At 35.4% G+C, this 18,173-nt stretch overlaps 1 protein-coding gene across 6 annotated transcripts in view; it reads right to left on the bottom strand.

The window, feature by feature from the left end:
* Window positions 1–18,173, bottom strand: part of CSN1b (COP9 signalosome subunit 1b) — a 400,996-nt gene that overhangs the window by 171,932 nt on the left and 210,891 nt on the right. For all 6 annotated transcript variants that reach the window (XR_016547831.1, XM_090387802.1, XM_090387801.1 and 3 more), the window contains exon 12: window positions 12,817–12,903. Coding sequence is in view for 5 of the 6 variants with exons in the window: in XM_090387802.1 (XP_090243928.1) it covers window positions 12,817–12,903 (87 nt within the window). In the remaining variant the exon portion in view is untranslated. The remainder of the gene's footprint in view (window positions 1–12,816; window positions 12,904–18,173) is intronic.

Genomic DNA, 18,173 nt, shown 5'->3' with positions numbered 1-18,173 from the left:
AATGACCTTTGTAGAATTATTAACTAACTATTTAGCAACCTTTTTTTCACCAAAAGGAGAGTTACTTAGTACAAAGAATCAAAGTGCAATAAAAAATTGCTTTTTTAATTTTAACACAAAAAGTAAATGACAGATTTAAATCGGAATAATTTCCCCTTGATAAGTATCAAATAACACACAGCTAATGTGATTTTTAAATTTTTAGCTCCATTAGCAATGGAAATAGAGGGGGGGGGAACACGAAAATTCCTCAAATTTTCCTGTCTGGTGCCGCCATTTTTAATTTTAAAAATATTTAAAAATCATATTTTAAACCTACTCATTGAACTCTTTCCAACGGTGTATAATGAGTATAATAATGTTGTTGACTTTATGTCCCCCCACATCTCAGACAAATTTTTGTCATCAACAATCAATATGGCATTATGTTGGCCCACATGATGTGCAAACCCATGCAAAATTTCAAATCAATAGGTTGAGTGGTTCCAGAGATACAATGCTGTGACAGACGGACAGACAACCAAGTGACATTATAAGGGTCCTTCGTTAGACTATGGACCCTAAAAATAACAAGTAAAAATAATTTCATAATAAAATTTTTGTAGAATATTCCAAATTTTTATCAAGTTTTCATCCGACACACTATGCAGACTTCTTTTCTTTCTCTTTGTGTGTCTCTTGCTGAATGACATTTCTGAAGCAGCTACGAATTTTGCTGGATCGAAGTGGGTCAGCGGTGGGCCTACAATTTTAAGAAACAGTAGTGAAGAAACTGTTTTTGTCATCAACAAAGCTCTGGTTGGGCTGGCGATGAGATTCATTTGTGAAAATCCTTGTTCACATTCACTCGATGAATTTGGTATCGTACTCAGAGCGTTCATCAAATGCTTCAATTCTTCCGAAATATCTTTTCAATTAGGTATTCCCAAAATCCACGAATTGTATCTCTTTCATTTACCTGATTGACAATTTTCTAATTCATTCTCGCCAAATGCCAACATTTCGTGTTTAGAAGGATTAATACCTTCATTGTCCTAATTTTCCTTCTCTCGTCATCGGTATTGTTACTAGTTCTTAAATTTGAATTTTTTCTTTTCTTTTTTGAAACTGTCCAAAATGTCAGTGTCATTGGGATATTTAGGTACTGTGACCATAAGAAAAAATGTGGATAACACACTTCCGTGAAACAACAGATGATTATTTGTCGGGGTAAAAGAAAATCACTTTTCTAATTCTCGAACGGGGCGCTTACAGCTGATTCACAGAGGTGTCCAACCTACGGCCCATCCGGAAAGTGAATTAAAACAGCATTTTAAATTTTGTTAATTATAAAAAAAATTCTCATTAAATGTTTTGTTCAGTAAATGTAATTGTGCATTGTATTTAATAAAATTTTCGAATATTTTCAATTTTACTTTTACATGCAACAAGATATTAAAAATGTAACACACTAAAGAAATCTAACTTTGACTTTTTTTTTGAATATGCCTGTGTACTGGAAAAGGTTGGACACCACTGCAGTAGAAGGTGGACCAGAGACCATTGGAAATACCCCTTGATCTGCCTGCTCACCCTTGACCAGAGTGACTTTTCCATATGTGGGACAGGTGGTCAGATAGGTTTTTACCACGTACCACTAAGTTGTAGAATCCTTTAGCTCTCTTAATATGCGCAGCAGCACTAATTGTCTAAATTGCCGAGTTAATCTCTCCTAATCCGTTCGCTATATGAAAATTTTCTCGCTCAACAGAAACTATTTTAAATCAAAATAATTAAACAGAGGTCCGACTGAGCAATTTAGAATTATAAAAATGGTTATACAGTTTTATATGGAAAATATGTTAACAATAGAGAGTAAAAAATCAAATTTAGTTAAAAAACTTTAAACTTATTTGTATAGTAGGCAAACATGTGAAAAAAATTTACGGAATATTATTATTATTATTATTATTATTATCCATATGATGCAAGGAAGCCTGAGGTTTATGCTGCACCAGGAAAAAAAAAAAAAAAAAAAGTTCCCGAGTAACCCTGAGACAGAGAGAGAGAGAGAGAGAGAGAGAGAGAGAGAGAGAGAGAGAGTCAAAAGTAGAAGGGAATCACCAAGAAAGAGAAGAATGATGATATCCAGCTCAGGACCCTGGGTGTGCCAAGCCCATACTCACCAGATGTGAGCCCCCGGGGTTATTACAAATTTCGAAGTGCACTGCATCCGAATGTCACGCGTCACTGTGAATAAAGGTGCCAGTATGCCGTACGGTTGCTTACTGTCCGAAAATAGGCCCTGGTGTGTAGTATCCAATCACAGTTTGTGAGTGGATTTTAAAAATTTGATTGGATACTATGATGTGGTTACAAAGGAACTGGATGTAAAAAATAATATTTATATCATATACTTAGATTTCAGGAAAGCTTTTAACACTGTTGTGCATGGAAGACGACTGTACAAATTGGAGCAGTATGGTATTAAGGGTAAGCTGCTACAATGGATAAAAGGGTGGTTGAGTGGAAGAAGACAGAGAGTAGTAATCAATGGATGCTGATCTTCGTGGACTAATGCTATTAGTGGAGTCCACCAGGGTTTGGCGTTGGGCCCATTGTTGTTTTGCATATTTATCAATGATACTGATAGAGGTATATCTGGGTTAATGTTGCAGTTTGCAGATGATACAAAGTTTGGCAGGGTTGTTAATGACAGTAACGGCAGTGTGCTACTGCAACAGGATCTAGAAAATTTGGGCTGAGAAGTGGCAACTGAAGTTTAACATTGACAAATGCAAAATACTGTATGGGTAGAAATAACCCCAGAGAAAATAACCAATTGTGTGGTACTATACTTAGGGTGGTAGAAAATGAAAGATCTGGGAGTAATTGTGCAATCAAATTTGAAGTCTTCTGTGCAATGCAGACAGGCTGCCAGATCAGGTTATGGAATACTGTCAATGATATACAGGAATTTTATTAGTAGGAAAAGGAGGTGATTATCCCTTTGTATAAGTCAATGGTCAGGCCACGCCTTGAGTACTGCACACAGGTCTGGAGGCCCCATTTTGGACGGATTTAGAGTTGCTTGAGTGTGTACAGAGCAGGGCAACAAGATTGGTGAGGGGAATGAAAAGCTTAAGTTCTGAAAATTGCAGAGGCTGGAGACTAGGCACCTACAAGGTGATCTGACTGAGGTGTATAAGGGCTTGAATGGGCTGAGCAGCACACTGAATTCTGATGGGATTCCTACGGTTACTCAGATTACGAACCTGAGGGGGCATAAATTCAAATTGAGGAAAGACATTTGTAGAATAGATGTGTGGAAAATTTCCTTTAGTCAGTGGGTGGTTAATCGCTAGAACAAACTTCCATCTGCCATTGTGGAAGTTGATAGCTTAAATAAATTCAAGGAGGAACTGAACAAACTTTTAGAGGGAATGAATGTATGAAATGTTTTTTTTTTTTTTTTTTTTTTTGGCTGAGGCTACATAAGCTTATATGCTTGCTTTCTTGCATTGCATCCCTCCATTACTACTACTACATTTAATAGCCATACCACATATTTTTAACTCTCAAGCATAAGAATACAGTACCTTAAAAATATTTATCATGGTGATATAGATATACCTGTTTATCATTTAGTTTTCAATTTCTAGACCTGAATTCCAGAAAAATTCAACTTTTTAAAAAAATTCAAATCGAAGCAATTGCAATTTCCTCCTCCTCCTCCTATGGTTTAAAAATCTACTTCCATGTTGCATCTAAAAAACTGTGTCTACTCTTAAGACACAGTTAGAAACTACTCTTAGAAACACTAAGAGATTACATCACCTTTTGGAAGATTTCAAAACAATCTGTACATTTAATGGGCCCTCTAAATGAATTGTATATGGAAAAATTTTGACAAACGAATTTATGTACGTACAGTCAGTCCTCGTATAGCACGATAGTTGTGTTCCTAGAAACCCTCGTGCAATGCAAAATTGTGCAATATAAATAACAGGCCCTATGGGAAAAATAGGGTTAGGTGCCGATCACCCAAAATTGAAAACACATTTGTAACCAAAACATTAACCAAACACAATAAATAATTATGTATTTTATTACGACCATTACGTAATAAAATATTACTAATGCTTTTGCTTCTATCGTAAGCAAACTTGTTCTTTGATTGTTTTTCTATCCAAACAGATGACAGCCGTTCCATCTCTTCCAGTTCTTTGTGTCTTGATCTAATGGATTTTAATTACATTTTGAGTTGCTCCTGCTATGAAAGTTATTTTTTTTTCTCTGCATTCTTTCTAATTCTTGGCATTGCCTCATTTTGGCCTGTAGCACATGCAATATCACATGGTCTTTCATTTTGCTAAAATTGTTTCACAATTTCATATTTTTTCTCTATCGACAGAGGCGGACTGGCCATAAGCCTTACCGGAGAAACCCCAGTGGGCTGGAGGCCAGAAGACGATGGAGGCCGGTGTGATTTTGGCCATAAATGTTAGTATGAAGCCACTACAAATTTTCCCGGGTAAGAATTTTTGACTCAGTCTGCCTCTGTCTATCGATATTGCTTTTCTTTTTTTCTCTGAACCTGTAGTGTCTTCACCAGGATGCTTCCTTTTCACACCTTTTAAGTATTTTACTCATTTTTAGGGAATAAAGCACAATTACAAATGAGGAGGCATGCTTTGATACGCATAAACAAAGCTGCACACGTGTAGCAACTGAATAAACAACACCGTAAAGGCAGAGACACACTATTAACACCTGAGTAGCTCACATTTTACTAAAGCACATTTTTGGGGGTTACTACCATAAAACGATAAAAACAATTTCCAGTTGCATTTCTGCTAGTGGAATCTGTTATAAACTGGTAGTAAACTCGATCTAATTGCATTTGCGATAATAGCAATAGCTGGAATTGTGGGTTTTTACATTATTATGGTGAAATGTGTTTCCTCATCACTGATATAAAAAACATAAATACATTTTCAGAATCTTCTCTTCATTCCTATCATTGCGTTCAGTTGGGGTGATTCCATGTTTGACTGCCATTTCTTGTAAACACAAAGGCGAATCGTGCATAAGCAAATTCGGTTCGTGTTATATACGATATTGTTCCCCTATTTATAAATTGTGTATGATCGAATTCAAGTAGTGTAAACACGTGTTATATGAGGACTGACTGTACTTCCTACAGCCCACCCATGCAAAATGTAAATTACATATATGCTCTTATGTTATTTGGTTTTTTAGGAGCATTAGCAACTAAGGACATACTGCTCCATGGATATGCGGTGGTCATTCCCTAACCTTTCCATATCCTCCGTATTTGGTGGATCACGGGCTCGAACCCCAGTCTAATCAAGAAGCGTGTGCTATGCACTGCTGCTCCTACCCACCTGGTTACGGAGGCGCCAATATATGCTCTTAAACAGGTTAAAAGCCAAGGTAAATTCCTAACTGTCCCACTGATACTTGACAATTCAATTTCAGGCCACTTTATTTTGGGAAAAATGGTCTTCTCAAGTTAGCCATTTGTCCCTGCAATGCATCAGAGCTAGTTGTGCATGGTGGAGATTTCACCTGAACATAATAGTTGTTACCCCAACCCCATTTCACCTACTTTGGATTGCACACACAGTAATGTGCAATAAAGAATATAATCAAAAGGTTTGGATGCTATTTGGATGTATCACCTTGACACCATATACACATTAATAACATTTCTGCAACTTTTGTAAGCATTCCTGATAGGGTTTTTTTTTTTTTTTTTTTGAAGCTGTTAACAGTTCCTGTATTACATTCTGAATAACTTCCTCAATCTTTGTATCCCTGTAACTTTTCATGAGAAGGCTTTAAGCTTGCGATAAAAAAAAATTAATTAATTAAAAGAAATCGTAGGGATCTAAATCCATTAAGTATGGAATATGGCAGACTACAGCGATGAAGTGCTTCACAAGAAATTCTTGAATGTTAAACACAGTGTGCAGGGGCACTGTCAATGCAAGTATGTACCAGTTCTATGAAGCCAACTTTTCTGGCTGGTTTCTCCAGATGTGGAGAAACCAGCAGATGTGGACAGAAACCAAAATGATGTGGACAAGGAATTTCAGAATTCCTTGTTCTGTTTGACCATGTGGAACAAATTTATAATAAATAGTGCCCTGAGAATCAAAAAATATGACAAAATAATGTTAAGTGGTTGGTGAAAGCTGGTGCTATGAGTGCTACAAAGTATCATTTTAAGTGATCATCAAAGTTGTTTTTCATACATAGTGTCGAGGCATCTTTGACATGAGATGCCTTCATACTGCAGTACTCTAAATAAAACACAATGCTCCAGTGGAGAAGTATATTGCTATTTTACTTAGTGTTTTCCACTGCCCAGGCTGAAGTTTCAACTCTGCTTGAAGTTTCCTCGGTAAGCAGGTGGGCAATGTGAAAACCATTGCAACCCAATGCTGAGAAGTATCCACAATATGAGATACAGAGGGCTGGACAAAAAAAAAAAAAAAGATTAAGTAATACTTCTTCCGATAAGACTCCATATAGAGTAGAGATTTGAGTCTGGGCAGTGCCAAACACTTTAAATAAAATAGCAATATACTTCTTCAGTGAAGCAGAGTATTTTATTTAGAGTCGTACAAAACAAAGGCAGCCGACCAGGCTAGCCGGGTGGGTAAAGTGCCTGCCTGGCAACCCAAAGGTTGCGGGTTCAATTCCCGCCTCGGGCTTGGATCAAAGTACTGCAAAAACATTGGGAGGTGCATTATGGCCACAGAAGCCTATGCGCCAACAACTACCAAAAAAAAAAAAAAAAAAAAGGCAACTCATGGCAAAGATGCTTCTGCAATATGATATAAGTGAAATAAGTAATGAACTTAGTTTGTTCAATGCTATGTAAGAAAAATAGCTTTCGCCACTGCTTGTAATGATAATGTAATATTTTTTTTATCTCACATTCTTTATTTTCCAAAACTTATTCTTAGATTATAACTCAAAACAAAGAATATGCATTTCTGTAAAATCCACTGATTTATTCCTCATTATTCAGATTCTGACATATGTTGTTTGTTTGTTTGTTATTTGGTTTTTAGGAGCATTAGCAACTAAGGCCATATTGCTCTGGGGTATGTGGTGGTCATTCCCTGACCTTTCTGCATCCTCCGTATTTGTTGGTGACGGGCTTGAATCCCAGTCTAATCAAGAAGCGTGTGCTAGTGCTATGCACTGCTGCTCCTTCCCACCTGGCTACGGAGACGCCCTGACATATGTAAATAAATACATTTCTGAAAGACCATTCACAGAAGAATAAATGACAATTTATTATTCCTAAGAATGAGACTTTTTTTGCAGATTATTTTGATGTTTTTCTTAGATTTTATCTATTCAAGAAAAACAGTTAAAATAACAGCATTACACAAAGAACTTCTCAAAACTCTACACATTTATATGCCAAACCAGCATAATGACATGCATCATACATAGCCACTTACACCAGCTCTCAACAAGCATTCATATTTTGCTTGCAGAATGAATGCTCTCAACAAGCATTCATTCTGCAAGCAAAAGATTGCCAAAATTTCCAAACCTTCAGCAGTCACTGGCAAGAAATGATTTTTTTTCCCTTCAAAAATTCACTACAATCAATTTCAGCTCCTTTTTTCTACTTTAATCTGAGCAACAACCTGCTAAACTGTCTCACAGGAAAAATCTTCTGTAGAACAGCAAAACACTAGAGAAATAAAGTTTACATACTTTTTCTCTTAATTTTTCATCTTTTCAATACAAATGAAGTATGTGCAAAATGGTAGATCAAACTGACTTTACTGAATGCTGAGAACACATCAGCTGAAGGATCCAAAACCACTTTAAATACTTGTGTTCCTCACCAAAGGAAATTATCCTATGGATTTTCATGAAATGGGCAGCAGAACTAAAAGTGCAGAATTACTAATTCCAATACATTAATCTTCCACAAAATGTAAAAATACTACAATAAAATCATTTTACATTTACAACTGTTCTATATTACTTCATAATTAACATTCTTCTCCCTTTCCCATTGTAATAAGCTGCTTTGTTCTGTTAGTGATAATCACATGAGCTCTCGTCAATGTTGTGAGCATATTTTCTCTTTATAAAAGTGTGCTTAATAACATCATGAACACTTTTAAAGGAAACAAAATTAGATTAATAAACGTAGGTGTATCATTAATTTCTTTTTATCTATAAGTGCTATGTATGGTAAAGTAACAGTTTCAAAATAACTACTTTTCCAAATAAAAGTCAATAACTACTGACAATTTTATTAATGTGGAAGAAATCAATGCCAACTTATAACATACACGATTAACATCAATAAACCAAAATGCATTTCTTCTACATACCTCCCACGTTATTTTTAAAAAAAAAAATTATTTAATGTTTTTAAAATTAGAAAAAAATAATTTAATTTTTTCTACATACTTCTAAACACTAAACAAATTACTCAATTCTTCAAAACAAACAATTATAAACATAAGAATTAATTTACAATGACAAATATCTTTTGTCACAAAACACGTATATCACACAAGATATTCAATCCTCAAAATTCAATCCAAAAGTTTTGATTCCCTTTAGATATTCCAATACACACAAACAAGATTAAATCAACTGTAAATTTGCTATTGATTTAATCTTGAACTTAGAAATTACACATACATTGGCATAAAATTAACAAGGTGGACATACTTCGTGCCCACAGCGATACCCGAGACAAATAAAACAAATCAGAATACACTGTATTTTAATTTATCAAGCCTTGTGGTTTCTCTGAGACATACTGAGCACCTTCGATGGTTGCAGCACCATTAAGTGATGAACTGCCTTCAGTTGAATTTGTAACACTTTTGTGACTTAAAGCACACACACATCATCACCTTGATCTGTAGGTTCAAGACTACATCTTGGCATTCAAGTATATCTGTTACAAGCAGTGATAAAGTGAATATAACTTTATCAGTATGACATTTTTATTGCCACTAACAACCTAAAAACTATCCACTTCTTCAGTATTCCTAGCTTTATCTAGCATCTCAATCTCTGAAGATTTCACCAATTGGTAAAGATTCAATATCGGGTACAGCCACCAAAAATGGCGGCGAGGAGAGGAAGGGGGAAAAGCAGTGATTGAAGGGTTTTGACTCCACCCACTCACTGCGTTCCCCCTCCTCTCCTCGCCCGGTGGATGCAAAGTGACACGCAGATGGCACGTGGCACAGCAACGAATGTGGCGGCTGAAAACAAAGAATAAATCCGATAATCAGAAAAATACAAATACCAAAATTCACGTTTCTACGGTTTCGCGAAATGTCACGTGACATTTGAATAAGTCTGATTGAGCTAAAAAGAAGATTAAAAAGGAAAGGGGAAAAGGTAATTTAAACCGAAATTTCGCTAAAAGGAAAGGCAAATAAACTGAACAATTTAAAAAACTAACCCTTTTCTCGACCGCAGGTAATACAGCACAATGTAAAATTCGACCGGGAATTGCAAAAAAGACTATTTCGCAAACATCAATTAACCACGAAGAAACACCACGAAATTGAAAATTGCGCAATAAAAATAAGTTAAACCCAGAACAAAAAAATTATTTTGTAGTTCGCCTTTACTACCTTTAAAAAACTAACCCTTTAAACTAAAATTAAAAAACTAACCCTTTTCTCGACCGCAGGTAATATAGCACAACGTAAAATTCGACCGGGAATTGCAAAAAATACTAATTCGCAAACATCAATTAACCACGAAGAAACACCACGAAATTGAAAATTGCGCAATAAAAATAGGTTAAACACAGAACAAAAAAATTAGAATACATACCTAAAACAAAGGAATACGACAAAAGCACTACAATTCACACCTGCACCCAGCGTGGCTGAACAAGAAAGAAAATCACAAGGAACTACAGAAATTGGGGATATTAGGAATTACTAATCAGTGATTAGTAATGAGAAGGCTCAGAAGAGGAGGAAAGTGGCCATGTCACTTTTATCAGTCGACATTTAAAAATTAATTTAATTTTTTTTTCTGGGGGCTCTGCCCCCAGACCCCCGTCTATGTGGGGACTCCTGCCCCCACACCCCCGGATTTTTTAACTTTACCTTTAATTTACGAATGAAATTAAGACCGATTATTATACAGCAACCACGTGACATCAAAACACTATAAACACGTGCGGCACAAGATGACACACACAACTAACATGGCGCGGCATAAGGTGACACGCACTGCGTGTCAGTTGTGATCGTCTAGACGTCATTGACTCCGCCCACTGGGTGGAGCCGGCTGCCTTCTTTCACTTCGTTCTCATTGGCTGTACCCGATACTGAATCTCGACCCACCAATTTTAAATATATGGGTCTCCTTCTCTATCAAATTACATTGGGATGTACAGTCTGGGTTTTTGTGCTAATACATTGCTTCTGATGCAATTGTACCTTATAACTAGCGATTACTTGTTCACTATGCCACTACAGTGTTACATAGATCACTACTTTCATTACTACTGTTAGCCTCAATTTTCTTTATGACAGACTCATTGTATGTCTCCTAATCATGCAACTTAGTAACAGGAGGCTTATACTCTGTTGGAAATTTATCAACTGGCAAGCTATATTGAGACTGTTTACATTTTCCTTTAACATAAGATTTAACGTTTGTAGGCACAGCTACTTCCTGAGCTTCAAATCTATTCAGTTGAGGTCTACTGAATTTTATTAATCATTTTATCCTGAGTATAAAAGGCTTCTTATGCCTTTTATACTCAGGAGATATACAGTTTAGGTGAAATACCCACCTCTTCAAAAATATTCTATCAGTATTTGGCATTGCATAGATATTCTGTCTGTGTTGATCAGCAACATTACTTTGCGATATGCCATTCGTTATCACACCTAACATTTGCTGCTGTAAACACTGCACTGACTGCAATTAAGACAATGTAACATAACATCATACAAACTTTTAGAGGAAAAGAAATTATTCAACCTTCTTTAATAAGCACAAGTATAATGTTTATGGTAAAATAACAGTTTAAAAATAACTCAACTTTTCCAAACTCAATAACATAACAAAAACAAACTAGATATCACCATTTTTATTCACATGGAAGAAATTGATGCCAACTTACAACATGTACAATTAACATTAATGAAAATGAGGATGCATTTCTTCCGCAGAGAGGACTGGGCCTTTGTTTCTGAGTCACAGCCATATAGGCATGATTTTTCACTAGTAATGACGGAAGAAACAAATGGGTCAGTTTCAGAACATTGGCAGAGACGCTGACATGCAAGAAATCGTTGCTTTCTGTGATCATCAGTTAGGATACTAGATTCAAAATTGGTCAAAACACACTGAATTTTAAAATTTTGTAGTAAAATCAATTAGTAGGTTCCATGTGAAACAAGCAACTGAATCACTGATTTTGAAGTTAAAGGGCAGCCAGAGCAAGGATCATGTTCTATGACAAGTAGCCTCTTTAAACTTTGAAAACCACCAAAAAGTCTTCAAACAACATATAGCATCTTCTCTGAAAGCTGTTTCAGCATTTTGTGGGTTTCTGATGCCACTTTTTTCACCACAAGTCATATCCATTTTTGCAGTATAATAAGACCAGATTGTAGCATGTGTCATTTGTTGTTTTTGCCAATCACATAAAATGATGATATTATCTGAATATATTTTCATGGTAATTGAGAGGCTATGGTAAAGATATTACGTAAAAATAGATTAAAAAGGTTAGCTCCAGAGCAATGCCATGTGGAACAATTCCGCAAATTTTCTGAATATGAGGTAACTTTCCATAACTTTGTGTAATTTGCCTCTGATTTCATAACCATACAAATTTTTAAGCAACAGGATACATTAATCATGTCATATGCCTCAGTTAAATCTAAAAATGCAATCAAAATAAAATTGTTGTTTAAATGTAGGGTGGAGTGAAGAATTCCACAATTTTTTAAAAGTTGAAGTTTTGCTTTTGGACTTTTGATAGACATACAGATTTGAATTCAGAATAGAAAATTTGCTCAAGTAAAAAAAAAAAAAAAAAAAGTTCATGTTTATACTCTGGCACAGCCGCCGGTCAGTGGGGTTTACAATAAATCATAAATACAAACAATAAACATATTTAGCAGTTACTAATGTTACTCTATAATTCTGTTTAATGCAGATTGTATGTGGATAAGCCTGTAATTAAGAGTATTTCAAAAGGGAAACTGCCTTATGAATAGGAATGAGTTCGAAAATGTTTAAGCCACGTGGGCAATTTCCTTCTAACAGCATAACTATAATAGGTTCTGTTAAGAACTTATGTAAGAAAATAATCTTGTTATATTTTATTTTCACCATAGATATTTTGCAATTCTAGAATTCAAGACATTAACAATATCTTGAATGCTAGGGTTGCAAAATCATATGTCTGAACAATACCAGAAGAAATACAAGAACTGTTTAGTCCATTACAGCAATTGTGACTGGTCAGACAGCCTACTATATTCAAGAAAAAAATTTGGCAAAATTGTTTGTCATCACTTCCTGCCTACTGGGCTCCAAGAGCCTACCTATTAATAGAGATAAGTTTATAGAGATAATAACAGAGATGATATGATGATATCATGCCTGAATTTGAAAGATTTCACAATATTAATACTAATTTTAATACATTTCCACTTATAAAATGTTTCTTTGTTGAATGCAATTTATATTGTTCATTTTTATATACATTTGTTATTTTAGATTAAAAAAATTTTTTTTTATCAACCAAGCTTTTGTAAGACTTACTGTTGTTCTCCTCTGGTACTCTTTTCCCATTGCTAAAGCCCTCTCAAATGTGGTACTCCTCTGGTCTATGTCTTTTGCATATAATATCTGTATTAAATATTTCAAAAAATAATTTTCATAATTCAATACACTAACCCTTGATTTAAAGAACCTCAATTTAACAGGCTTCAGAAATAATGGACAACATCCAATGAACCAAGGCTTACGTCAATAGAGAATATAATTTGGTGCCATAACTGCCACAGTTTGATAGTATTTTACATCACTTCAAATATTTTCACAATAAAGCATTGTGCTAGGGAGCCAGGATTTTCTTCATCACCACTTTTCATCAGGCTGCCAAGCATGTTAGACATCAGTAGGAGTCATCTGTACCTATTAGTAAGGGTACTTGATGGCTCTACTGACTCTGAATAAGCTTTAGTCAGTTTCCATTACAACACAGCAAAGTTTCAATTTATATTGTTCTACATTACAAAATAAATGCAGCAAATTATAGCATTAAAACATTTAATTCTTTTTATTTCATAGCACAGTACTTTTTTCATATTATGGCAATGCTGGAAACTATGTACTTCTTTTGATTTTAATGGACAACCAGATTTAGCAGAAAGGCCTTATCACATACAGTCCATTAAATTGAGGTTTAACTACAATAAGATCTTTTAATATTAGACATTTACTAATGTACTATAAAAGTTTTCAAAATCGATATACAGTAATAGTTTGATTAAGCTACATAAATGGGATCTGGAGGGTACTACAATACAGAAATATCAGTGAAAATGCAGCAGTAGTAGTAGTGGCAAATGATGCAAGAAAGCAAGTTAATATAGTGGTGTGGTAACATTAACATCATCAGTCGGTTCCACTGTATAGAATTTAAAAACTGTCTAACACCAATGCATTCACTCTTACGGAAACAAAAGCCTTTCCCCTTGACAGTAGTTATGTCTTTAATTAAATTTCATGTTAATACACTACGATCGCTGCCACCCAATGGGTCTTTTACCTGCAGATTCTTAATGTACATAGAATCACCGCTGATAACCAGATCAAGAGTACTGCTTCCTCTTGTTGCCTCTCTAACACGCATCCAAGAAATCCCCAAAGTCTTGCTAGTGTGTGAGTGACCAACTCACAAATTGTAATCAACACCTGGAAAGTTAGAATTCCCCATTTTGAGATATTCTGATTTTCTGGCCCACTATTTCTCTATATAGCTGTTTGGTATACTCATTACAGCCATTAGGCCTATTATACACTCCTACTCTCAATTTTGTTTTCCCAGTGCTTATAACACACCTAACTGACTCAACATCACCCATGTCCACTGCCTTAGATTTAGTATGCTTCTTAACTAAGAGCATAAGCCCTCCATCACTCCTGTCCTTCCTGTACACATTGTACTCCCCATATTCAAATTCAACATCACTTATGCCTGAGTGACACCATGTCTCTACTAACCCTATAATGTCTGCTCTTAATCACTACTTCAAATTCATCAATCTATTAAAAATTACTCCTAGAATTAGTGTACATGCAAGTATACATTCACATGTTCTTACTTTTATTTACCCTAACACAGCCTCCAGGTCACCCTTGAAGGGTGGAAAAATTATTCCTGCAGTGTAATGAAGTGTTTTTGATGTTGATGTCAAAGGCTGCCTCCAGATCAAAATATAGAATGGCTAATTCTGCTTTATCTCTGAAAGCTTTGAGTGCAAGGTTAGACATTTCTAGTAGATTTCTTATGTGAAGCAGTTAGCCAATGCACAGGGACACTGTAGAGGCTGTAGCGGAAGGCAATGCTTTGTTAACATAGCCAGAATTTAGTTTTCAGTATTTTGAGGAGGGATGATGCTGACAATATAGGCTTGAAGTGTTTGGGGGTGCTGTGGGCAATAACGTCTTCTGTAGAGGTTTGAGGGAGTATTTGATCCATGCACAAGTGAATGTCTGTTGTGAGAGAATAGCATTGAAAGCATGAGTTTAGATACTTCACAATAAAATGCAGCATTGCACTGCTTTCTGCAGATGATGTTGCACGAATGCCATTTATGGCAAAGGTTATGTCTGTAAAAAAATTGGAAGTTCTGTTCGGTCTGCAGAGAATCTAGTCATAAAATTCATCCAATCTTGTAGATCTAAATTTGTAGATAGATTTTCAGAGAAGTTCAGATATGATTTCCCCACCCCCCCATTTCTTTACAGTTGTGTCCAGTGCTTCTTTATTGTTGCTGATTTGTGCCTATTAAAGACAGCCCACGCTTCTGTCTTTAGTGGCAGGTTTATGTGCATTTACATATGTAAATGCCAGTTAAAAATAATGTGATTACAGGAATGTTTAATAACAGTATATGGGAGAGAAACAGGTGATTTTAAAAACTCAGTAATTAAATAAAGAATCTGTATTTGCCAAATTACAAATATTCCATCTGTACACAGCATATCATTTATTTTTTTAATATACCTTCAAGGTGACCATCTCTGTGCAGGCATTCTTCTAATCTTCCAAGTATGTTTCCCATGATACAGCATAGCATCTCCAAAGGAATTCCAGAAATTTAGGATCTTCAATTTTGTGTAGCAATGAGAGTACACCTTGCTTTTTAAATGATTCCATAAAAAAAGTCATATGCTGACAGGTCACATACATGTATAAAAGGCAATTATGAAATCTTAATAGCAGTGCTACTTTAATCAAAAACATAGCTAAAACAAAGTTTCATTCATGATAAATTCATTTAAGTGATCTCTGTAATCCTGAATTTAGAAAGTAGCAGTCAATCATCATCACCAGTGTTCTACCCACCCACTCCTAGTAAGTAAATAAACCAGGAGCAGCTGTCTGTGCAATTTAATGATACTATAATCTCTGCAGCTAAGAATAAAAGTATTATGTATTTATGCCAAAATTCTTCACTCCTGTGAAAACTCATCTAGTAAATCTATTTTGTAGATCTAGTAGATTAATTTATCATTAACTTCCTCGTGAGATGTATAGCATCACTCCACATATTTATTAAGAGAATTCATAGTCTGCTGCTCTCTTACAGAAGTCCCTCACAATTAACAACATTTATGATGACAGCATCGGATCTCCCCAGAGGATGCGGTTATTGTTGACTGGGTGCATGGGTTCTGGGACCGTAAATGGCTCGAGAGCTTGGGAATCTGCTCATCCGATAACAATACTATCAATAGGGACAGAGGCATGCATATGCATCCCCTCTTTGAAATTGTTGTCCTGAGTAAGGATGAGCGGTTCCTTTTGACATGCTCCCAAGCCATTTCCGCTTCGAGTTCGGACTATGCGCTGGTTGAACCACATGTGGAAGCACCGTGAGCCTGCTATTTAAGGAGATGTTGCAAGAAGCTTTGATACTGTTGAGGAAGGAAGCCAACGCTTCCGAAAGCTACAGGTTTTATTACTTTTAATTATGCATATGTTTTATAGTATTTTATTGTAACAATGTTTTAATTCATATTATTTTATTTTATATTTATTGTAAATACAGTTATCACATTTTATTATTTTATGATCAGTTTTTTGTATTAACATTTGGTTTACAGTAATAACTGAACTTAATGGCTGGTGTATGAGTTATCTATTTCGTTGACATGATGACAGTTATTGGCTTCATCTTCCGCGACATTTCTTTTCATCCTGAATGAAACTGCTTCACATCTAAATATTTAAAAACTATTGAGTATGACAAGTTCTTGTAACACCGGAACTAGTTTTGTGCTGTACCAATCTTCCATCAATAGCACCACCTTTAATATATATTCACAGCAGGCATAGTGAAATGGCTGCTCACACTGTTATCTACTAAGAAAACCCAGCATATCTTTCTAACTGCAGTGAGAGTTTTGTTAATAATCAAGGTGCCATTCTTCGAAATGTGCATTTTTTGCAACTGCCTATAACAAATGATATGCTTCCAAGATACTCAGGAACAAACAAAGCAAGCCTATGCTACATAAGTTTGTCTTCTTGAATCACTTTGGCAATACTAAGTAAACTGATGAAGGAAATGAAGGGTAGTACAGTCGAAGCTCTATATAGCGACTCCGTAGAGGAATGAGAAAAACGGTCATTATATCGATTGTTCATAAAATCAACAACAAAACAAGTAAAAGCTTGAACATTTAATGTAATTCTACTAATACAATATAGTATAATCTTATTTATAATATGTACTACAGAATTACACAAGAAAATTATGACTGTAAATTTTGCATTGATTGTAGAGAGTAGTAAGATTACAATTAAATTGGAAATTTCACTATATAGGCTACATACCTATCAAGAGAATTGTTTCATACTTTAAAATAATCCATTCAAACATGCTGTTTCAATGGTAGAGCATGTTTTAAAAGAGAATTATGAAGGTGCACAAAGCAGTTATTTCACTTTTGCAGCTAGGCTGCACTTGAAAAAAAAAAAATCGACACAAAAGTTCTAATCCTTGATGAGCATCTTTCACTAAAACTTCTTGTTCAACCACAGTAGGTTCATCATCTCCATCACTACAAATTTCAGAAGGATACATTACACCTGCAATGAGTTCCTCTACATTTGTGCATATCCTTAAATGTTCAATGTCCACATCCACCTCTCCGTAATCTTTGAAGCTTAAGTTTTCCTGTAAGTTTAGGTGATGACCACATGCTCAAATATTTCTTTCCTATCATTGGACTATTCCTCACAATTAATAGAGAAAGAAGCAGGCAAAACTTCACACAATGCATTATTCAAGGCAGTAAATCCAGCATGCTTGAAGCAGTAAGCAATCGATCACTTTTTCATCAACTTCATCCCATGTGGATGTCGATTTCACATTGAATTTCGTTTTCAAGACAATACAATTTTGTTTAATAGTATTCTTCGGTAGTTCTTTAAACATTGGATTACACCTTGGTCGAGTGGCTGAAGAACTGACGTCATATTAGGTGGTAGGTACTCGACAGTGAATGCACGTGGGTCATTTACTTGACACTGAGGGGTGCATTTATCCACAAATAACAGAATTTTTCTATTCTTCTCACTCACCCTGCGATCTAAGTCTCTTATCTATTCTTCATAGATTTGTGATATCATCCATACCTTGTGGTTTGCTCAATACATATTCGGTAACATCTTCAAACCTTTAAGGCATTGAGGCTTCTGGGATTTCCCAATGATTAAAAGAGGGAGCTTGTCTGTGCCAGACATGTTTCTGCTAGGAGAATGGTAATCCATTGTTTGGCCTTTTTTTCTGCCACTACATTTCTTGCCTTTAAATGTGTTTCATCTGGTAGCAATTAAAAAAAAAAAGTCCAATTTCATCAGCATTAAAGATGTCATTGTG

Source organism: Mastigoproctus giganteus, chromosome 13 (assembly GCF_048544385.1).
Source record: "Mastigoproctus giganteus isolate SK-2022 chromosome 13, ASM4854438v1, whole genome shotgun sequence".
Classification (NCBI taxonomy): domain Eukaryota; kingdom Metazoa; phylum Arthropoda; class Arachnida; order Uropygi; family Thelyphonidae; genus Mastigoproctus; species Mastigoproctus giganteus.
This window is presented reverse-complemented; position numbering and strand designations above follow the sequence as displayed.